Source organism: Odocoileus virginianus, chromosome 11 (assembly GCF_023699985.2).
Source record: "Odocoileus virginianus isolate 20LAN1187 ecotype Illinois chromosome 11, Ovbor_1.2, whole genome shotgun sequence".
NCBI classification, from domain to species: domain Eukaryota; kingdom Metazoa; phylum Chordata; class Mammalia; order Artiodactyla; family Cervidae; genus Odocoileus; species Odocoileus virginianus.
The window spans coordinates 51,439,531-51,455,357 of NC_069684.1; the positions used below are offsets into that span (position 1 = coordinate 51,439,531).

The 15,827-nt window shown below is 38.0% G+C and overlaps 1 protein-coding gene across 1 annotated transcript in view; it reads right to left on the reverse strand.

The window, feature by feature from the left end:
• The window catches only part of FBXO28 (F-box protein 28), a 29,762-nt gene extending 17,617 nt beyond the window's left edge, over positions 1-12,145 (reverse strand). The window contains exons 1-2 of the mRNA XM_020879491.2: positions 11,844-12,145; positions 566-675 (exon numbers count right to left, since the gene is read on the reverse strand). Of these exons, the coding sequence (XP_020735150.2) occupies positions 566-675; positions 11,844-12,110 (377 nt within the window). The 5' untranslated portion in view covers positions 12,111-12,145. The remainder of the gene's footprint in view (positions 1-565; positions 676-11,843) is intronic.
• Between the last annotated feature and the right edge of the window lie 3,682 nt (positions 12,146-15,827).

Sequence of the window (15,827 nt, forward strand, 5' to 3'; positions counted from 1 at the left end):
CTATGATCACAGAATGCCTTTCCATTTATTTAAGTCTTTAATGTCTTTTAATGTCTTTCTGGTTTCTAATAAACAAGTTTTGTACTTCTTTTGTTATACATTACTATCAATGCTACTATAAATGGAACTGTCTCCATTTTTGGATTGTTTATCGCTAATGCATAGCATTATACAATTGATTTTTGTATACTCTTTTATCTAGTATCCTTGCTGAACTTGTTTTCAGCTCTGATAACTAATCAGTGTATTTTATATACAATATCATGTGTATACAAGATCATGTTATCTGTGAATAGAGTTTTATTTTTTCCTTTCAATCTGGATGCCTTTAATTTCGTTTTCTTGCCTAAATGCCCTGGCTCAAACTAAAATGTTGAGTAGATATGGCGAGAGTGAAGAAACCATAGTAAAATCATTTATTGTGATCTGTGTATACTTTGCTACAAAAACTTGGAAACGATTTAACATGTAGACCCTTACTTTGATTAAAAAAAATAATAATAATAATCAAGAAACAAATAAATCCCCAGTTGTAGAATTACTGCCACTGCTAACCGTAACATACCTTGGGAGTTGTGCTTTAACTTGTTTCTGACATAGATTATGGTACCTTTCCACCTTTAGAAATCCCTGATTCAACATTCTCTGGCAGACCAAGTCCATTCTTTTACAAACCTATGGGAAGACAGAATGAGAAAGAATTTTAAAAAGTAAAAACTTCAGAAAATGTCTGTGGTAACCTAAATAGAGAGGAGGTCTAATTAGGGGATATATATGTATGTAACATAACTAATTCACTTTGCTGTGTAGCAGAAACTAATACAACATTGCTAAGCAACTCCACTCCAATAAAAATCAATAAAGGGACTTCCCTGGTAACCCAGTTGTTAAGACTCCATCTATGCTTCCAATGTGAGGTGTGTGGGTTCAACCCTTGGTCAGGGAACTAAGGTCTCAGATGCTGTATGGTGCAGCCAAAAAAGTATATAAAAATTAATTAAAAAAAACCAAATTGATAACAATTAACTTAGACTCATTAACTGACGGTTCAAAGTTCTCTGTGCTAGAATTGTTCTCCAGTTTGCTATCTGAATCTTTGAATCAGTATATGTGAATTCCTCACTGTAACCTTCAATACTACATTTAAAAATGATTATATGTAAGCAAGGAATAATTTACTCTTTTTTAAAAAAAGAATATATATGTTTTCTCGTTTATTTATATATTTGACTTTTTTTTGGCTGTGTGACATGGCTTGCAAGATCTTAGTTCCCTGACCAGGGGTCAGACTCATGGCTCATGCAGTGGAAGTTCAGAGTCCCACCTGACTTCTTTACTTTAGACATCTGCTGAATGTTCTGAATGTATCCCCACTATTATGGTCAAAGTCTATAATTCCAAAGACCATTAAAACAAAATATTTGAAGGCTTTTAATGGTCTAAAACAAGAAAATTCTCCTCTGGCCAAAAATACATATTCAAACTTGAGTCTAACCTCTCACAAAGTTTTTATCATTACCAGAATGAAAGTTTTAAATCATTTCTTCTAGTGACTTGGATGAAGTATGACAGTTTATAATGGTCAAAGCCTATACTAGATATTGTCATATCTTTCAAAATATTTTAACATGGATAGCAGAAACTTAACTTTAAAAACGGCATCTTTATACAGTAAAAGCATAGGATCTGAAGTCAGAACACCTAAATTTGAGTCCAGCCATTTTATGTCCTTGGGCAAGTCAGTTTCTTTTTGAAAGCCTGAATCAGACATCTGTAAAATTTGGATAGTACCTCATACACAGGGATATCATTAGGATTAAAAGAAACAGACATTAAATCATGGTAAACTATAAATCACTATATAAAAATTGTTTAAAAAATTTTAACAATTATGTTTAACTTTACCACTAATTTGAAAACTTTGCTTTATATACTTAGCTTTTATATTTCTGAAATATACCAGTATCTTTCTTATCTTAATGAAACCTACTATACAAAATGTTTGCTGTTTGTTTCCTGAGTATTTTGCATTGACTCAGATGTATCAGCCTGGACCTTAATTCTCACTGTATAGGTATGGATGTTGAAAGCACAATGCTGAGATAAAATTGAGATAAACCTACACCAAGGCTAAGTTGATTAGGCAAGGGCTGTCTTAACGCTTCTTTCTATCTCTCACAGCACCCAAACACAAATGCTTGAAAAATACTTGCTAAAACCAAATACTGATGAAATGCAAAAGTTGCTTTCTCCTGAGATTATACAAATAAAAATTCTGGTAAACTGGGCTGAGCTGATAAAGGTTCTGGTACTCTAATACTAAATACCATCCACTCCCTATATAATAGTATGCCAGATGAAAGGTATGACGATAAACAGTTCTTTTCCATTTCAAAGCAGATGAAAACATAAAAAAGTACTGATACTTTATTGATAGAGTAATTCTAATAAATCATATTTTAAAATACAGTGGAATCTATTTCTAACTGAATAAGTTATAAACATTTGTTCAGTGTCTACTGAAAAATAGTAATAAACCCAATACGTACTGATATAAATGTTTCTAAAACAAAACATTTAATGAGTACATTTACAAATCTCTTTAATCTAGTTTAGGTCTAGTAGTTTAATAGAAATAAGTGAATTTTCATATCTGCTTCTTTTGCATTAATCTACTGAGGTATTCTTACCTAAGAAAATTCTAGAAAACACAATATACAAGTGCACATGTCATTAGCTGTATGATGACACCATCACATGTCACAGGACTACTGGAAAACTCCACTGGACCTTTGTGAAAGAACGGGAGTAGGAAATGCAAACAATACCTTAGTACAGCAATGAAAGTATTTTAGATCATACAGACTCCCTGAGTCTTGGGAATCCTTCTGGTAAACCTGGACCGCATTTGAGAACCACATTGCCATAAACAATAGTACTGAACTTTGTGTGAGGAAAAAAGAAACTTTTATCATGTTATTGGAGGAAGAAAAAGAAAGTATGTCTTTGTGTGTGTGATGAGGGAATATAAAGCTGACTAAATTGTCATCTGTCATAGGAGAAAGTCAGTCAGTTCAGTCACTCAGTTGTGTCCGAAAGTCAACAGATATTATCAAGTAGAAAAAAAAAAAAAAAACAAAACCCACCCAAAAACTTCAAAATGAACTCTGAGGAATAAAAATTGGGGATTTCTTTGTTGTTAAAACTATTTAATGTGAGGCACCCTCTAACACAACTTTGTAGAAAAATATTCTTTCGATCTGTGGACTCTATAACTCTCTGATAATTTCTGAGTTGAATAATGGAACTTAAACCCACTGTGGTAATGATTTCCTATTTTAAGTCAAATCATTACTCTGTACATCTTAAACTTATACAGTGCTATATATATAAATAAATTTATATATATATAAATATTATATATATATATAAATGTTTATTTACAAAGTAAAAAATTAAAGTCAGGAGGCTCAATGGTAAAGAATCCGCTTGCAATGCAGCAGGCACATCAGCAGCAGGCTCAGTCCCTGGGTTGGGAAGATTTCCTGGAGGAGGGCATGACAACCCACTCCAGCATTCCTGTTTGGAGGATCCCATGGACAGAGGAGCCTGGAAGACTACAGTCCAGAGTGCTGCACAGAGTAGGACATGACTGAAGTGACTTAGCACACAGCACACTGCTGTAATAACCTCCAGGGTACTTTCTAAATTATTTCATTATTCTAGGATATCGCTGCACTAAATCTAGCTAAATACTCAATTTAGAAATCTTTTAATAATCTAGAAATGCAATGGAATGAGTACTGATTAGTATGAGTATACACTCGACTGAGTAATTTGCTATAAATAAATAACCAGGTAAGGTCAACCAAGGAAGACTTAATGTGATCCTAGGCTTTAAAAGAAGAAAGGACAGGAATGCTAAGTTAATGCTGATGAAACAAAGGCACAAAGCCTGGAATGAATAAACCATTAGCAAACTACTTCTGAAGACAGATCAGGTATGTAAGCAAAGCTGAGAGGAATAAAATCTCCCATGTTTTGATCAGGAAAATCAGACAGTAATGAGAAATAAATTTAAAAGGAAAAAGAGCATCCATTTTGGGAGAGACCTGGTATTGGGACAGCTGACTGGTCATTTTCCGTAGGCAACTATAATGTTACAACTAAAGATAAGGTTCCGGAAATCTCACACAAAGATAGCTGAAACCACTGCAGATGAATCCCAAATAAAGAGGTAAAAGACAAGAAAAAAGACTTATAAATGAGTCTTAACTGACCATTTTAATTAAAAGCTGGTAAAAAGATCAGAAAACATACATCTGAAACAAATACTGTAAATCAACTATACTTCAACTAAAAAAAATTAGAAAATAGGAGGTAACAAAAGCAAACTAGAATAGCACCACAAAACCCAAAAAGATCTGAAACATTAGTTGATATTATAGGAAAAGAACAGTATTTAATGTAATATTCTTCCTTTCATAAATGTTTTATAAGCACTGACTGACGAATAGCATAAAAACAAAGACACCATAGAGCATATAACTATCTTTTATTTAGGATTCAGAAGGAAGCAAAGTGACCTCTGAAAAAAACAGAAATATATTAATTTTCCCCAAGGTGAGCAGTATAATTATAACTGCTGCCAATGCATATTAACTTGTAAAACAAAATTACCTTATTTCAAGTGTAGCTCTAAATTTGGGGTTACTTTAATTATTTCCCAAGGCCACAGAAAAGAAATATCATTTCCCCAGTTATTAAAACAAAACAAAAATCCTAGCAGTTTGGCAATTTACTCAGGACAGAAAAATTCTAGAATCTAATAAACAAAGATGATGACTATCTCAAAAAAAGATCAATGTATTTAGAGATTAGGAAAATACATACTATATAAACAAAAAGTAACTAATGGAATAAGTATACAACAGAGATATTTAACTTACCCCTCTGTTATTTCCTGTTCTAGTATGAAGAACAGATTTGTTTTCTTTGTTAATTATTTCAAGATTTAAAATGCCATGTTTATTCTTTTTACCATTTTTTAACAAGTGATCAAAAATAAAAATTTTTCTTCACTTGTATTTAAAAATCTTTTTCAATCTGTTGTGCCACTATGGCTCTTCTTAAAAAGGCAAGACACACACCTTAAATCCATGAAATCCACAATTTTCTTGTTAAACCTAATCTCTAATATAAAATCTTGGTTGACTCTAAGATGTACATTTTCCATCTTTTAACATGAGACAGTGGAATGATCTTACAGTATATATTATAACTGCCGAGCATTTCTTTCTCAGTATCTATTTTTTTTTTTACTGTCCACTTTCACTTTTTTTTTTCCCATTTATTTTTATTAGTTGGAGGCTAATTACTTTACATCATTGCAGTGGTTTTTGTCATACATTGAAATGAATTAGCCATGGATTTACATGTATTCCCCATCCCGGTCCCCCTTTCTCAGTATCTTAAATGCGTTAAAATACACTAGGTTTCTTCAATTTTAAGATGCTGTGGCGACTTTAAGATATGTTTTCAATTTAATAAAAAAAAATTTTTTAAGTATCACTATAATAATGTAATTTGATCAAGATGCACTATCATTTCAAAAATGTTAAAATATGAAACTATATCTTAGAATCAAGGAAATATTGTAGTGGAATCACATTTTTAATGTACTCAATTCGTTCTCTACAGTTCTCAAATGAACTGAATAGTCAATGCATGTGTGCTAAGTTGCTTCAGTCATGTCCGACTCTTTGTGACCCCATGGACTGTAGCTCGCCAGGCTCCTCTATCCATGGGATTCTCCAGGCAAGAATATTGGAGTGGGTTTGCCATGCCCTCCTCCAGCAGATCTTCCTGCCCAGGAATCAAAACTGCATCTCTTATGTCTCCTGCATTGGCATGAGGGTTCTTTACCACTAGTGCCACCTGGAAAGCCAATAGTTTTCCCCAATTACTAAGGAAGCTATTATTGAAGATTAGGCTGCTTATTATTAGACCCTTGACCTGAAAGACGTAAGACACCAGAATCTACCCTTTCTTTTTACAATAAGAAATCTGAGGCCATAGGAACTTAGATGACTTGTTCAACGTCATCCAACCATTAAGGGCAAAAAGTGAAATTAAGAATTTGGGTCTTTACTCATATACATACATACACACACACACACGTGTATCATTCTAATATGGACTTTAATATGGATTACTCTCAGTTTCCTCATTTTTTCATAATGGCAGGAAATGGCAACCCACTCCAGTACTTCTGCCTGGAAAATTCCATGGACTGAGGAGCCTGGTGGGCTATAGTCCATGGGGTCGCAAAGAGTTGGATACGACTGAGCAACTTTCACACATTTCAAGGGTTAGCAAAGTACCTAGGATGGCACCTCAGTACAAACCAAGCTATGTTGGGGGCGGGGGGAAACAATCCAGGTCTTCTGATCTGTGTATTCCCTTCCCTAATTTATTTATTTTTGGCTGTGCTGGGCTGCACCAGTTTTTCTCCAGTTGCAACAAGTGGGGGCTGCACTCTTGTTGGGGAGCATGGGCTTCAGGGTGCTTGGACTTCAGGAGCTGCAGTTCCTGGGCTCTCGAGTACAGGCTCAGTAGTTGTGGAGCAAGGGCTTAGCTGCTCCGAGGCATGTGGGATCTTTCTGGACTAGGGGTTGAACCTGTGTCTCCTGCACTGGCAGGCAGATTCTCTACCACGGAGCCACCAGGGAAGCCCTGATTTGTGTTTTGTTAAATTTAGTGATCAGTAGCTATGTAAATTGAAATGTTTATCCTAATTATTCTCAATTGATTGGGGTCTCTAATACTCTACTGCTATAGAAACTGCTGGCATGAATCTAGAAAGCAGGACTTTAGTGGGGGCGGATTTTGCCACACTACTAAAGTTTTGCGATGGGAGCTAGACCAAGATCTTCCTATAATCCATCTTAATCAGACAAATCTTCTGTGCAGAATATTTCACAGCCATCTGTGCTGGATTCTTTAGAAAGTCATGAAAGAATGAAAACAGTGAAAAGGCGGGAGAAATGTTCCAGATTAAAGAGACTAATGCTTTATTAGATTTAAGAACTTAACTACCTCCCCAACCCTTCTCCAAGCTATCAAAACACATTTTGGGGACAACTGAGAAACCTAAATATAAAATGTAATATTAAATACCTTGGAAGTGATGATATTGTGATTATACAGAAGTATTTTAGGGGTAAAATGTCACTGTATTTGCACCTTACTTTCAAATGGTGAATGAGCGTACAAGAGAAAGTAAATGTGGCAAAAAGTTAATGATGGATGCATGCGTGCTCAGTTGTGTCCAACTCTATGTGATCCCATGGACAGAGGTGATAAAATCATTTAAAAAATGAACAGTGAATGAGCCAGTCCTATACAGCTTCCCATCTCTTTTACAAGAACACTTTCATCTTTTATAAGAAAAAATTCTATCCTCTTGGTATGGACCATTTAAGATAAACTACATATAGAGACAGAGAGTTCTCAATTGTCTGCTGGTAAAACTACAACAAATTAAAAATCCCTTGGTGTCCCTCCTAAATATGCACTTGGAAAGAAAATATAAATTTAATATTAGCTTGAACAAAACAATTAGGATAATTATATATCTTTTTTTTTCCTACTGGGAATGTTCTTCCATCTTTACTAACTGGATGAAAATTCATGAGTCTGAGGAAGCCTCTGCTGATTAACCTCAACATTCTTGTATTTACTACTATGCATTTGTTATACTGATTCTTTGTAAATGTGCTCAAGGAAGCTGTGTACATTCTGTCTCAGTGATGATACTGTGGACAGGGTTACTGATTGGACACCTTTGAGAATCTGCAGGAGTGAAGTATTCCCAAAATATAATGTCTTACCTATACTTACGAACTTGTTAATAAAATAAATAACCTGATGATGACGTGGTAGGGGAAAACCCCCCCAGCAGTACATATATAATACAGCAATATTATATTCTATAATACAGCAATACAGAGTAACGGTTCTCAAAGTGTGGTCTAGGGACCCTTGGGGTTCCCAAGATCCTTTCAAGAGTTTGTGACGCTACATCATTTTCATAAAGTAAGATGTCATTTGCCATTTTCATGCTTATTCTCTTACAAGACACAGCACAATGTGTGTGGCAACATGACATGTAATGACAGCTAATGGAATTATGCATTGTGCATCCTTGTGTATTTTAGAATTTTCAAAGGAAAGCAATTTGGGTCCTCAATAACTTTTAAGAGTGTAAAGGTGTCCTGAGACAAAATTGAGAACTACTGATATAGAGAAAGAGATATAAGGAAGACATCTTGCCTACTTAAAAAAAAAAAAAGTTAATACTTTCCCATTTTCCTTCATATTTTCTACCAGTCAACCCTCTCTACAACTGAGTTTTTCAAACACATTTCAAGAAAAGATGTGAAAGGAACTAGAAATGAGTAATAGGTTTAACTAGCTAGAGTGCACCAGAGAAATATCCTGGGACAAAAACATAGATTTATGTTATTTTGTTGTCAAATGGAAAATTTCATTCCAGATAATAAGCATGACACTTGAATTGAACTTTTAATCAAATCTGTCCTGAACCACTAATAGGATTCCATTACATTTACAGGAGCTCCACGAGAACCACAGAGGAAAAATCTATAGGATCTCTTTATAAAAAAAGTGGCAGTCCACTGGGCTGCCAGGGAATTCCCTAAGACAAGTTTTAAAAAGCCTTCCATACTTTTTTTTTCCAGCGAGAACTCTGTACCCACAAGTCAACGTTATTTGTTCCAATTGGGCTGTGATGTGCTCTGCAAATAGGTGCAGGACCTTCCTTAATCTTTGCCACTTGTTTCAGAAACTCTCATACCTGTGAAAGGGGCCTTATGTGACAGACTAATGCTGCATCAGCGCAAATTTCTGTGATTTACTGGAAAACAACTCAAAGTACACGTTTTGTCATTTCAAAAGGTGTCTTCATCCAGACAACTTTAAATATATTAGAGAAGTTAAATATTTAAAGAACTATTTTTATGTAACCAGGATTTCCAACTTCTGGGTACATTTTGGGAGCAATAGTCAATGGCAGAAAAAACAAAACAAAATAAGGGATTCAGTTCAATAAGGGATCTGGACATTCCTTGGGAAATAACCAGACTGGAGAGTCAAATTTCAATTATCTGTGGCAAGAGGAAGCAAAGATAATTGGAAAATGTTATTCTAGCAACTTGGGACAAACCGTATAAAGAAAATACAGAGCAGTAAGTACATGGACCTGTCCTCTAATTTAGGTGTTAACAATAGTTATGACTGAGGTCCTAATGTGTGTGCTCAGTCATGTCCGGCTCTTTGCCACCCTTTAGACTGTAGCCCGCCAGGCTCTTTTGTCCATGGGGTTTTTTGGGCAAGAACACTGGAGTGGTTGCTATTTCCTCCTCCAGGAGATCATCCATACCCCAGGGACTGAGCCTAAGCCTCTCGTGTCTCCTGCACTGCAGGTGGATTCTGGACCACTGAGCTGTCTGGGAAGCCCAAGGCTCTAACAGGGCAAGTGAGCTGAAGGAAGAAAAAAGGAAGCACCTGACAAATACATAAACTAGCTCAGTAACTACTGAATGGTTGACATTTAGCTTTATGGAAACGAATTCTGTTCTTAATATCTCTCTTTTCTAAGTATACCCAACCTTAACTCTACTCAAAAAAAATACTTGACAATAAAAATAACTATGCAATTTATATGCCAGATAGCAGCATACACACTGGTATTGATTTTCTCGCAAACAGTCTGTTAAGTATAAATGGTCACTTAAATTAGAAAAGACATGTAAAGCACATACTAGGCACTATCACTAGACTGCCAATTTCATTAATGACCATAATTAAATTAATGCTGACACCTAGTGGCAAGAATCTTTCATGTTACTTGAATTGCACCTTATGACATATGAACCAAAGAATTTAAAACCAAAGACACTTCCAAATCACCACAAAAGATTACCCACTTAATCTAAGAATTATCCATTAACCTTAAGTAAAGAAAGGAATAAGAAATAGTTCCCCATTACTAAAACAGAGCAAAAACCATCTTTAAGAAGTAAAACTGGGAGCTGAATCTTTTTAGGGGAGTGGTAAGGGACTCCTTATGAAAAAATACCTGAAACTACAAATTTGTATCTTTAAAATACTAGAATAGACAACTGTTCAAAAATAAGAATGCAGCTGAGTATTTCACTTGAAAGAGATGTCATTTACTAATAAACTGTGGGATGTCTTTTTAACTCTGTCCCATAGGATAGGCTGGTTTTCTCCCCTTTAAGAATGTTTTTAATTTTTAAAGAAGTAAAATGAACAACAAATGAACACCCCCCCCCCACCCCCCGTTTTTCTCAATACTTATAAAACAGAACGGTGAACATTCCAAGCTTTACAAAGGCATTGTCTGGCTGAAAGGCTCAATCCAAATGTCATGTCCAATTTCCAGGCAATAGGAATGTATACCATGAATTCTGATCAAATATCATTCTTTAGAAAAAATGGAAGGAATAGTTAGGATTCTACAAGAAATTCTAGGATAACATGTTTTGGAAATTAAGGGACAATCATTTTGAAATATTACTTTTCAAATGAATTTTCTATCCTTCAGACTGGCATGGTTGATGTGCTCTGTTGACAAGAAACTGTTCACCAGTTTGAATATTTAATAGCCTCCTTTAAAAAATATGCTTGCATCTCAAAAATACGATTATAATCAATTTTAAATTGAAGGTGTAAATCTAATATAGAGTATATTGATTATTAAGAAAACGCTATACACAGCACATTCAGATGTCTTTGTCCTCTTAAAAACAATCCCGACCACATATTTAGCTGCTACACAGAAACGGTTTGTAATCATTTCAAAATGTCCACCTCCTTCAATTTTCTTACCACTTAAAGATAAATTCACTGAGGAAGCAAAATAACTGACTGAACTAAGATATTCATTGAACCTTCAGTGAAGCCTCTGGGATGAAGAAAATCCCAAAGGCAAATTTATTTATTTTCATTAATCATGGACAGAATTACTGTGATTTTAAGGTATAAAACCTCTCCTAAAGCTGGCGGGTGGGATTAATCACTAGTTAGAAATTGAAATGCAGGAGAGGAAAAAAACCTTCTCAAGGGGCAAGGTGCTTCACGACGGGGTGGGAAGTGTCAGGGGTGAGGCAAAGCCCGATAGTCACTTCTCAGGATTGCCTTCACTGGTCAACCAAGGCGCTGGGGTTGACGTTACCAAAACGAGTTTGAATTCCTCCAAACCTCTACTGGCTTTTGGGAGGACTGACCGATCCGACTTTATCTTTTCCAACAAGGAAACTTGGGTGGTAGGGGGAACAATACGTTCTTCTCACAGACAAACCAAACCTAGCCGGGATGATCTCGCCTACTTCGGAGTGCTGGCCCCCAACTCCAGCCTGGGGGTGGAAAGTGATACATAAAAGGCAGGTGATGAGACCTCCTCCGGCGTCCACACTCAGGCCGGATAGAGGCTGGAAGCCCAGCTCTTGCTGCCCCCACCCGTGGCCCCGCTTCCGGGTCGGGGGCCAGAGCCCCCGAGCCCCCCAAAGCCAAGTTCCCGCAGGCAGTCGCCCCCACTCCCCAAGCAAGGGCGGAATCTGGACAAGCCCCGCGGGCCAGCCCCAAGAGAGACTCTGGGGCGGGAGGGCTGCGGTTGGTGCTTAAGCGGCGGCTGCAGCTCGCCAGGGGCTCCCTCCCCGGGGAACGCTCTTCCCTTTCGGGCCCTCCCCAGACCTCGGCTCTTGGAAAGGGCGGCAAGGGTCCCCAGGGGGCCTCACCAGACGGAGCTGGCTAATTTCGTCGTAGGACATAAAGCTGAGGATGTTCTCGATGGCTACGATGGGCAGCGCCACCAGCGTGTTGTTTTGAGGCAGCTGGTCCGGAGCCAGCGCCGGGGCTGGGGGCGCCTGGGATCCCGGCTGCGGGGGCTGGGGCGGGGGTGGTGGGGGCAGTCGCTGGGTAGAGGCAATGGCCGAAGGAGAGCCACCGTCGCCGTGACCGCCGCCTCCTTCCTCAGTCATCCGCTCCTCCGACGCTGCCGCCATCTTGGGGGTTTGATTCCTTCCCCCCACTGCAAGGGGAACAGGGACACTTCCGGTGCGTCACTTCCTTCTCTTGAGTTGCCGGGAGGGGCACCTGGAGGAGGGGGAGGAGCCTATGGGGTGACAGGCAGAGAGAGACTCTTGGATGCTAGTTCAAGTGGGAAGGAGTGATCAAGTAACCCCCTGGAAAGGTGGTCATTGTAAGCTCTTTCATCTAAGATTGGAAACGACTTGAGGGCAGGGGGAACCCTGTCTGAAATTAACTTCACAGTGCAATTTTTCCTAAAGTGCTTCCCTGATAAGGGGAGATAAAAATAATGTTAACTAGTAAGTGTAGTAAGATCATGGCATCTGGTCCCATCACTTCATGGCAAATACATGGGGAGACAATGGAAACAGGGGGAGACAATGGAAACAGTGACAGACTTTATTTTCTTGGGCTCCAAAATCACTGAGGACAGTGACTGCAGCCATGAAATTAAAAGGCACTTGCTTCTTGGAAGAATAGCTGTGACAAAACTAGACAGTGTGTTGAAAAGCAGAGTCAGACTTTGCTGACAAAGGTCCGTCTAGTCAAAGCTATGGTTTTTGTGGTAGTCATGTAGGGATGTGAGAGTTGGACCATGAAGAAGAGCGCTGAAGAATTGATGCCTTCGAACTGTGGTGTTGGAGAAGACTCTTGAGAGTCCCTTGCACTGCAAAGAGATCAAACCAGTCAATTCTAAAGGAAATCAACCCCAAATATTTAGTGGAAGGACTGATGCTGAGGCTGAAGCTCCAATACTTTGACCACCTGATGTGAAGAGCCAACTCATTAGAAAAGACTCTGATGCTGGGAAAGATTGAAGGCAGGAGGAGAAGGAGGAGACAGAGGACAAGATGGTTGGATGGCATCATGGACTCACTGGACATGAGTTTGAGCAAACTCAGGGAGATAGTGAAGGACAGGGAAGCCTGGTGTGCTGCAGTCCATGGGGTCACAAAGAGTCAGACATGACTGAGCGACTGAACAACAGCAATAGTAAGTGTAGATGAAACAATGTAGAATATCATCATTTTTCAAGAACCTTACTAATGATTGATTTAGGCAAAAAGGAATGAAGGATTAAAACTGCCATATGAATGAGCCTTAAAAATGTTTTCAATTAAAGAAGCAAGACCTAAAGGACCACATATTGTATGAATCCATTGATGTGAGATGCCTGAAATAGCCCAAACAATAAAGACAAAGTGGATTAATGGTTCTCAGAGGCTGGAAACAGCAGAGGAAAGGGGAATGACTGCTAAGGGGTGTAGGGTTTTTTCCTGGGGCAATGAAAATGTTCTGGAATTAGACAATGGTGATGGGTACACCTCTGAATCATACACTTTAAAATAGTGAATTTTGGGACTTCCTTGGTGGTCCAGTGGTTAAGAATCCACCTTCCAATGCAGGAGACTCAGGTTCCATCCCTGGTCAGAGAACTACGATCCTACATCCTTGGGCAATTAAGCCTGTATTCTGCAATTATGGAGCTTGTGCACTCTGGAGCCGTGCGCCACAACTAAAGCCCAGGACCACAATGAGAGAGCTTGTGTTCTAACAACCCAGCCAAATAAAGGAAAAAAGAAATATTTTTTAAAATAGTGAACGTTATAATATGTGAATTATATCTTCATAAAAAATTGATTTAGGCAAGAATCATCAAAAGATGCTAAATAAGAAAGTAAGGGTGTGATCTGGAAAATAATATTTACATAGATTCAAAATAACCCCCACAAATTAATTATCAATTACAAGATAAAAAGAAGTTTGCAATAGAGAGATTTGGTGGACACCGCCATAACCAAATGATCAAAATTAACTTCACGAGTTATGAGTGGAATTGACATCATGTAGCTCCTGTTATGATAGCTTGAAAAGGACATAGCATAATGTGGTATTTCTACCAAAAATGCATAACCTGTATTTGAGGTAGACAAACATAGTTAACTACCCCATAATCTTTTTATTTATTTATTTTTATTTTTGGCTGTGCTGGGTCTTGCTGCTCATGGGATTTCTCTAATTGTGGCAGGCCGGGACTACTCTTTAGTTGCGGTGGCTTTTATTGCAGAGCACAGACTCCAAAGCTCGAGGGCTTCAGCAGTTGCCCCATGACGGCATGTAGAATCTTCCCTGACCAAAGATCGAGACCTTGTCCTCTGCGTTGGCAGGTGGATTCTTAACCACCAGACTACCAGGTTAGTCCCCCCATAATCTTAAAAACGATTACTGTCATGAAAGACAAAGACTATGAATTTGTACCAGATGAAAAGAGACTAAAGCAACAAGACAACTAAATGCTTGGATGATCATGGACTGGACCATGGATTAGGAAGAACAGTAGTGAGAACACTACTGTGAGGATTGGCAAAATTTATAATTTTTAAATGGATTTAAATTTAAATTGTTATCATATTGTGTTTAAATTGTAATCATATTAAGTTTCATATTAGTATGAAACTAAGTGTAATCATATTAAGTTTCCTGATTTGGATAGTTTAATTGTGGTCTTGTCAGAGAATGTCCTTCTTCTTAGGAAATACACATTGAAATATTTAGGGGTAAATGGGTCACAATGCCTCTGTTTGCTCTTCAGTGGTTCAATATGTAGACAGAGAATTAGATGAATAAAGCAAAGATGATAAACATTAATGCTTGGTGAATCCAGATGAAGAGCATACGAGAATTTGTACTATCTTTTTTTTTTAACCTTTCAATTTCCTGGAGATACAGTTCACATACATCACTGTTTAAGTTTAATGTGTACAGTATAATGACTTACATACATCATGAAATGATAAATTTCACTATTATTATTTCACAATAAATTTAGTGAACATCCATCATCTCTTGTAGGTACAAAATGAAAGAAATAGAAAATTTTTTTTCTTGTGGTGAGAACTCCTAGGATTTACTCTCTTAACAACTTTCATATATAACCTATGTGCCTGTTCAGTTGCTTCAGTCGTGTCTGGCTCTTTGTGACCCTATGGACTGTAGCCTGACAGGCTCCTCTGTCCAAGGTATTCTTTGTGAGTGAAAGTCGCTCAGTCGTGTCTGACTTTTTGTGACCCCATGGACTATACAGTCCACGAATTCTCCAGGCAAGAATACAGAATTTCCCTTCTCCAGGGGATCTTCCCCACCCAGGGATTGAACCCAGGTCTCCCACACTGCAGGTGGATTCTTTACCAGCTGAGCCACGAGGGAAGCCCAAGAATCCTGGAGTGGGCAGCCTATTCCTCCTCCAGGAGATCTTCCTGACCCAGGGATCGAACCCATGTCTCCTGCATTGGCAGGCAGATTCTGTACTACTGGGCCACCTTTGGAGCCCATCCTTGTAATAGCCCATGACAAAGATAAAGGTGCAAAAATCACTGAATTTTTAACCTTTCTCTTTTTTTGGGGGGGGGGTGGTCTTAACCTTAAAATTGCCAATATGTCTTTTCTTTTTCAGCTTTGGTTTGGAATCTAATTGTTGCATGGTAGAAACTGCAGAGAAAGCCAGGCATGACCAAGGACTGAGGAAAAGCAGGTAACAACTAAAGCAAGGAGATGAACTGGAAGTGCTGTGGGTAGCTTATTAGAGTTGGCATCTTTTCCTCACTCATGGGTCTGTAAACTGTTGGTCATTTTATCTATCATTGTTTCAGATCATAAAATTCTTTGAAGTTATTGAACCCAGGTCTCCCGCC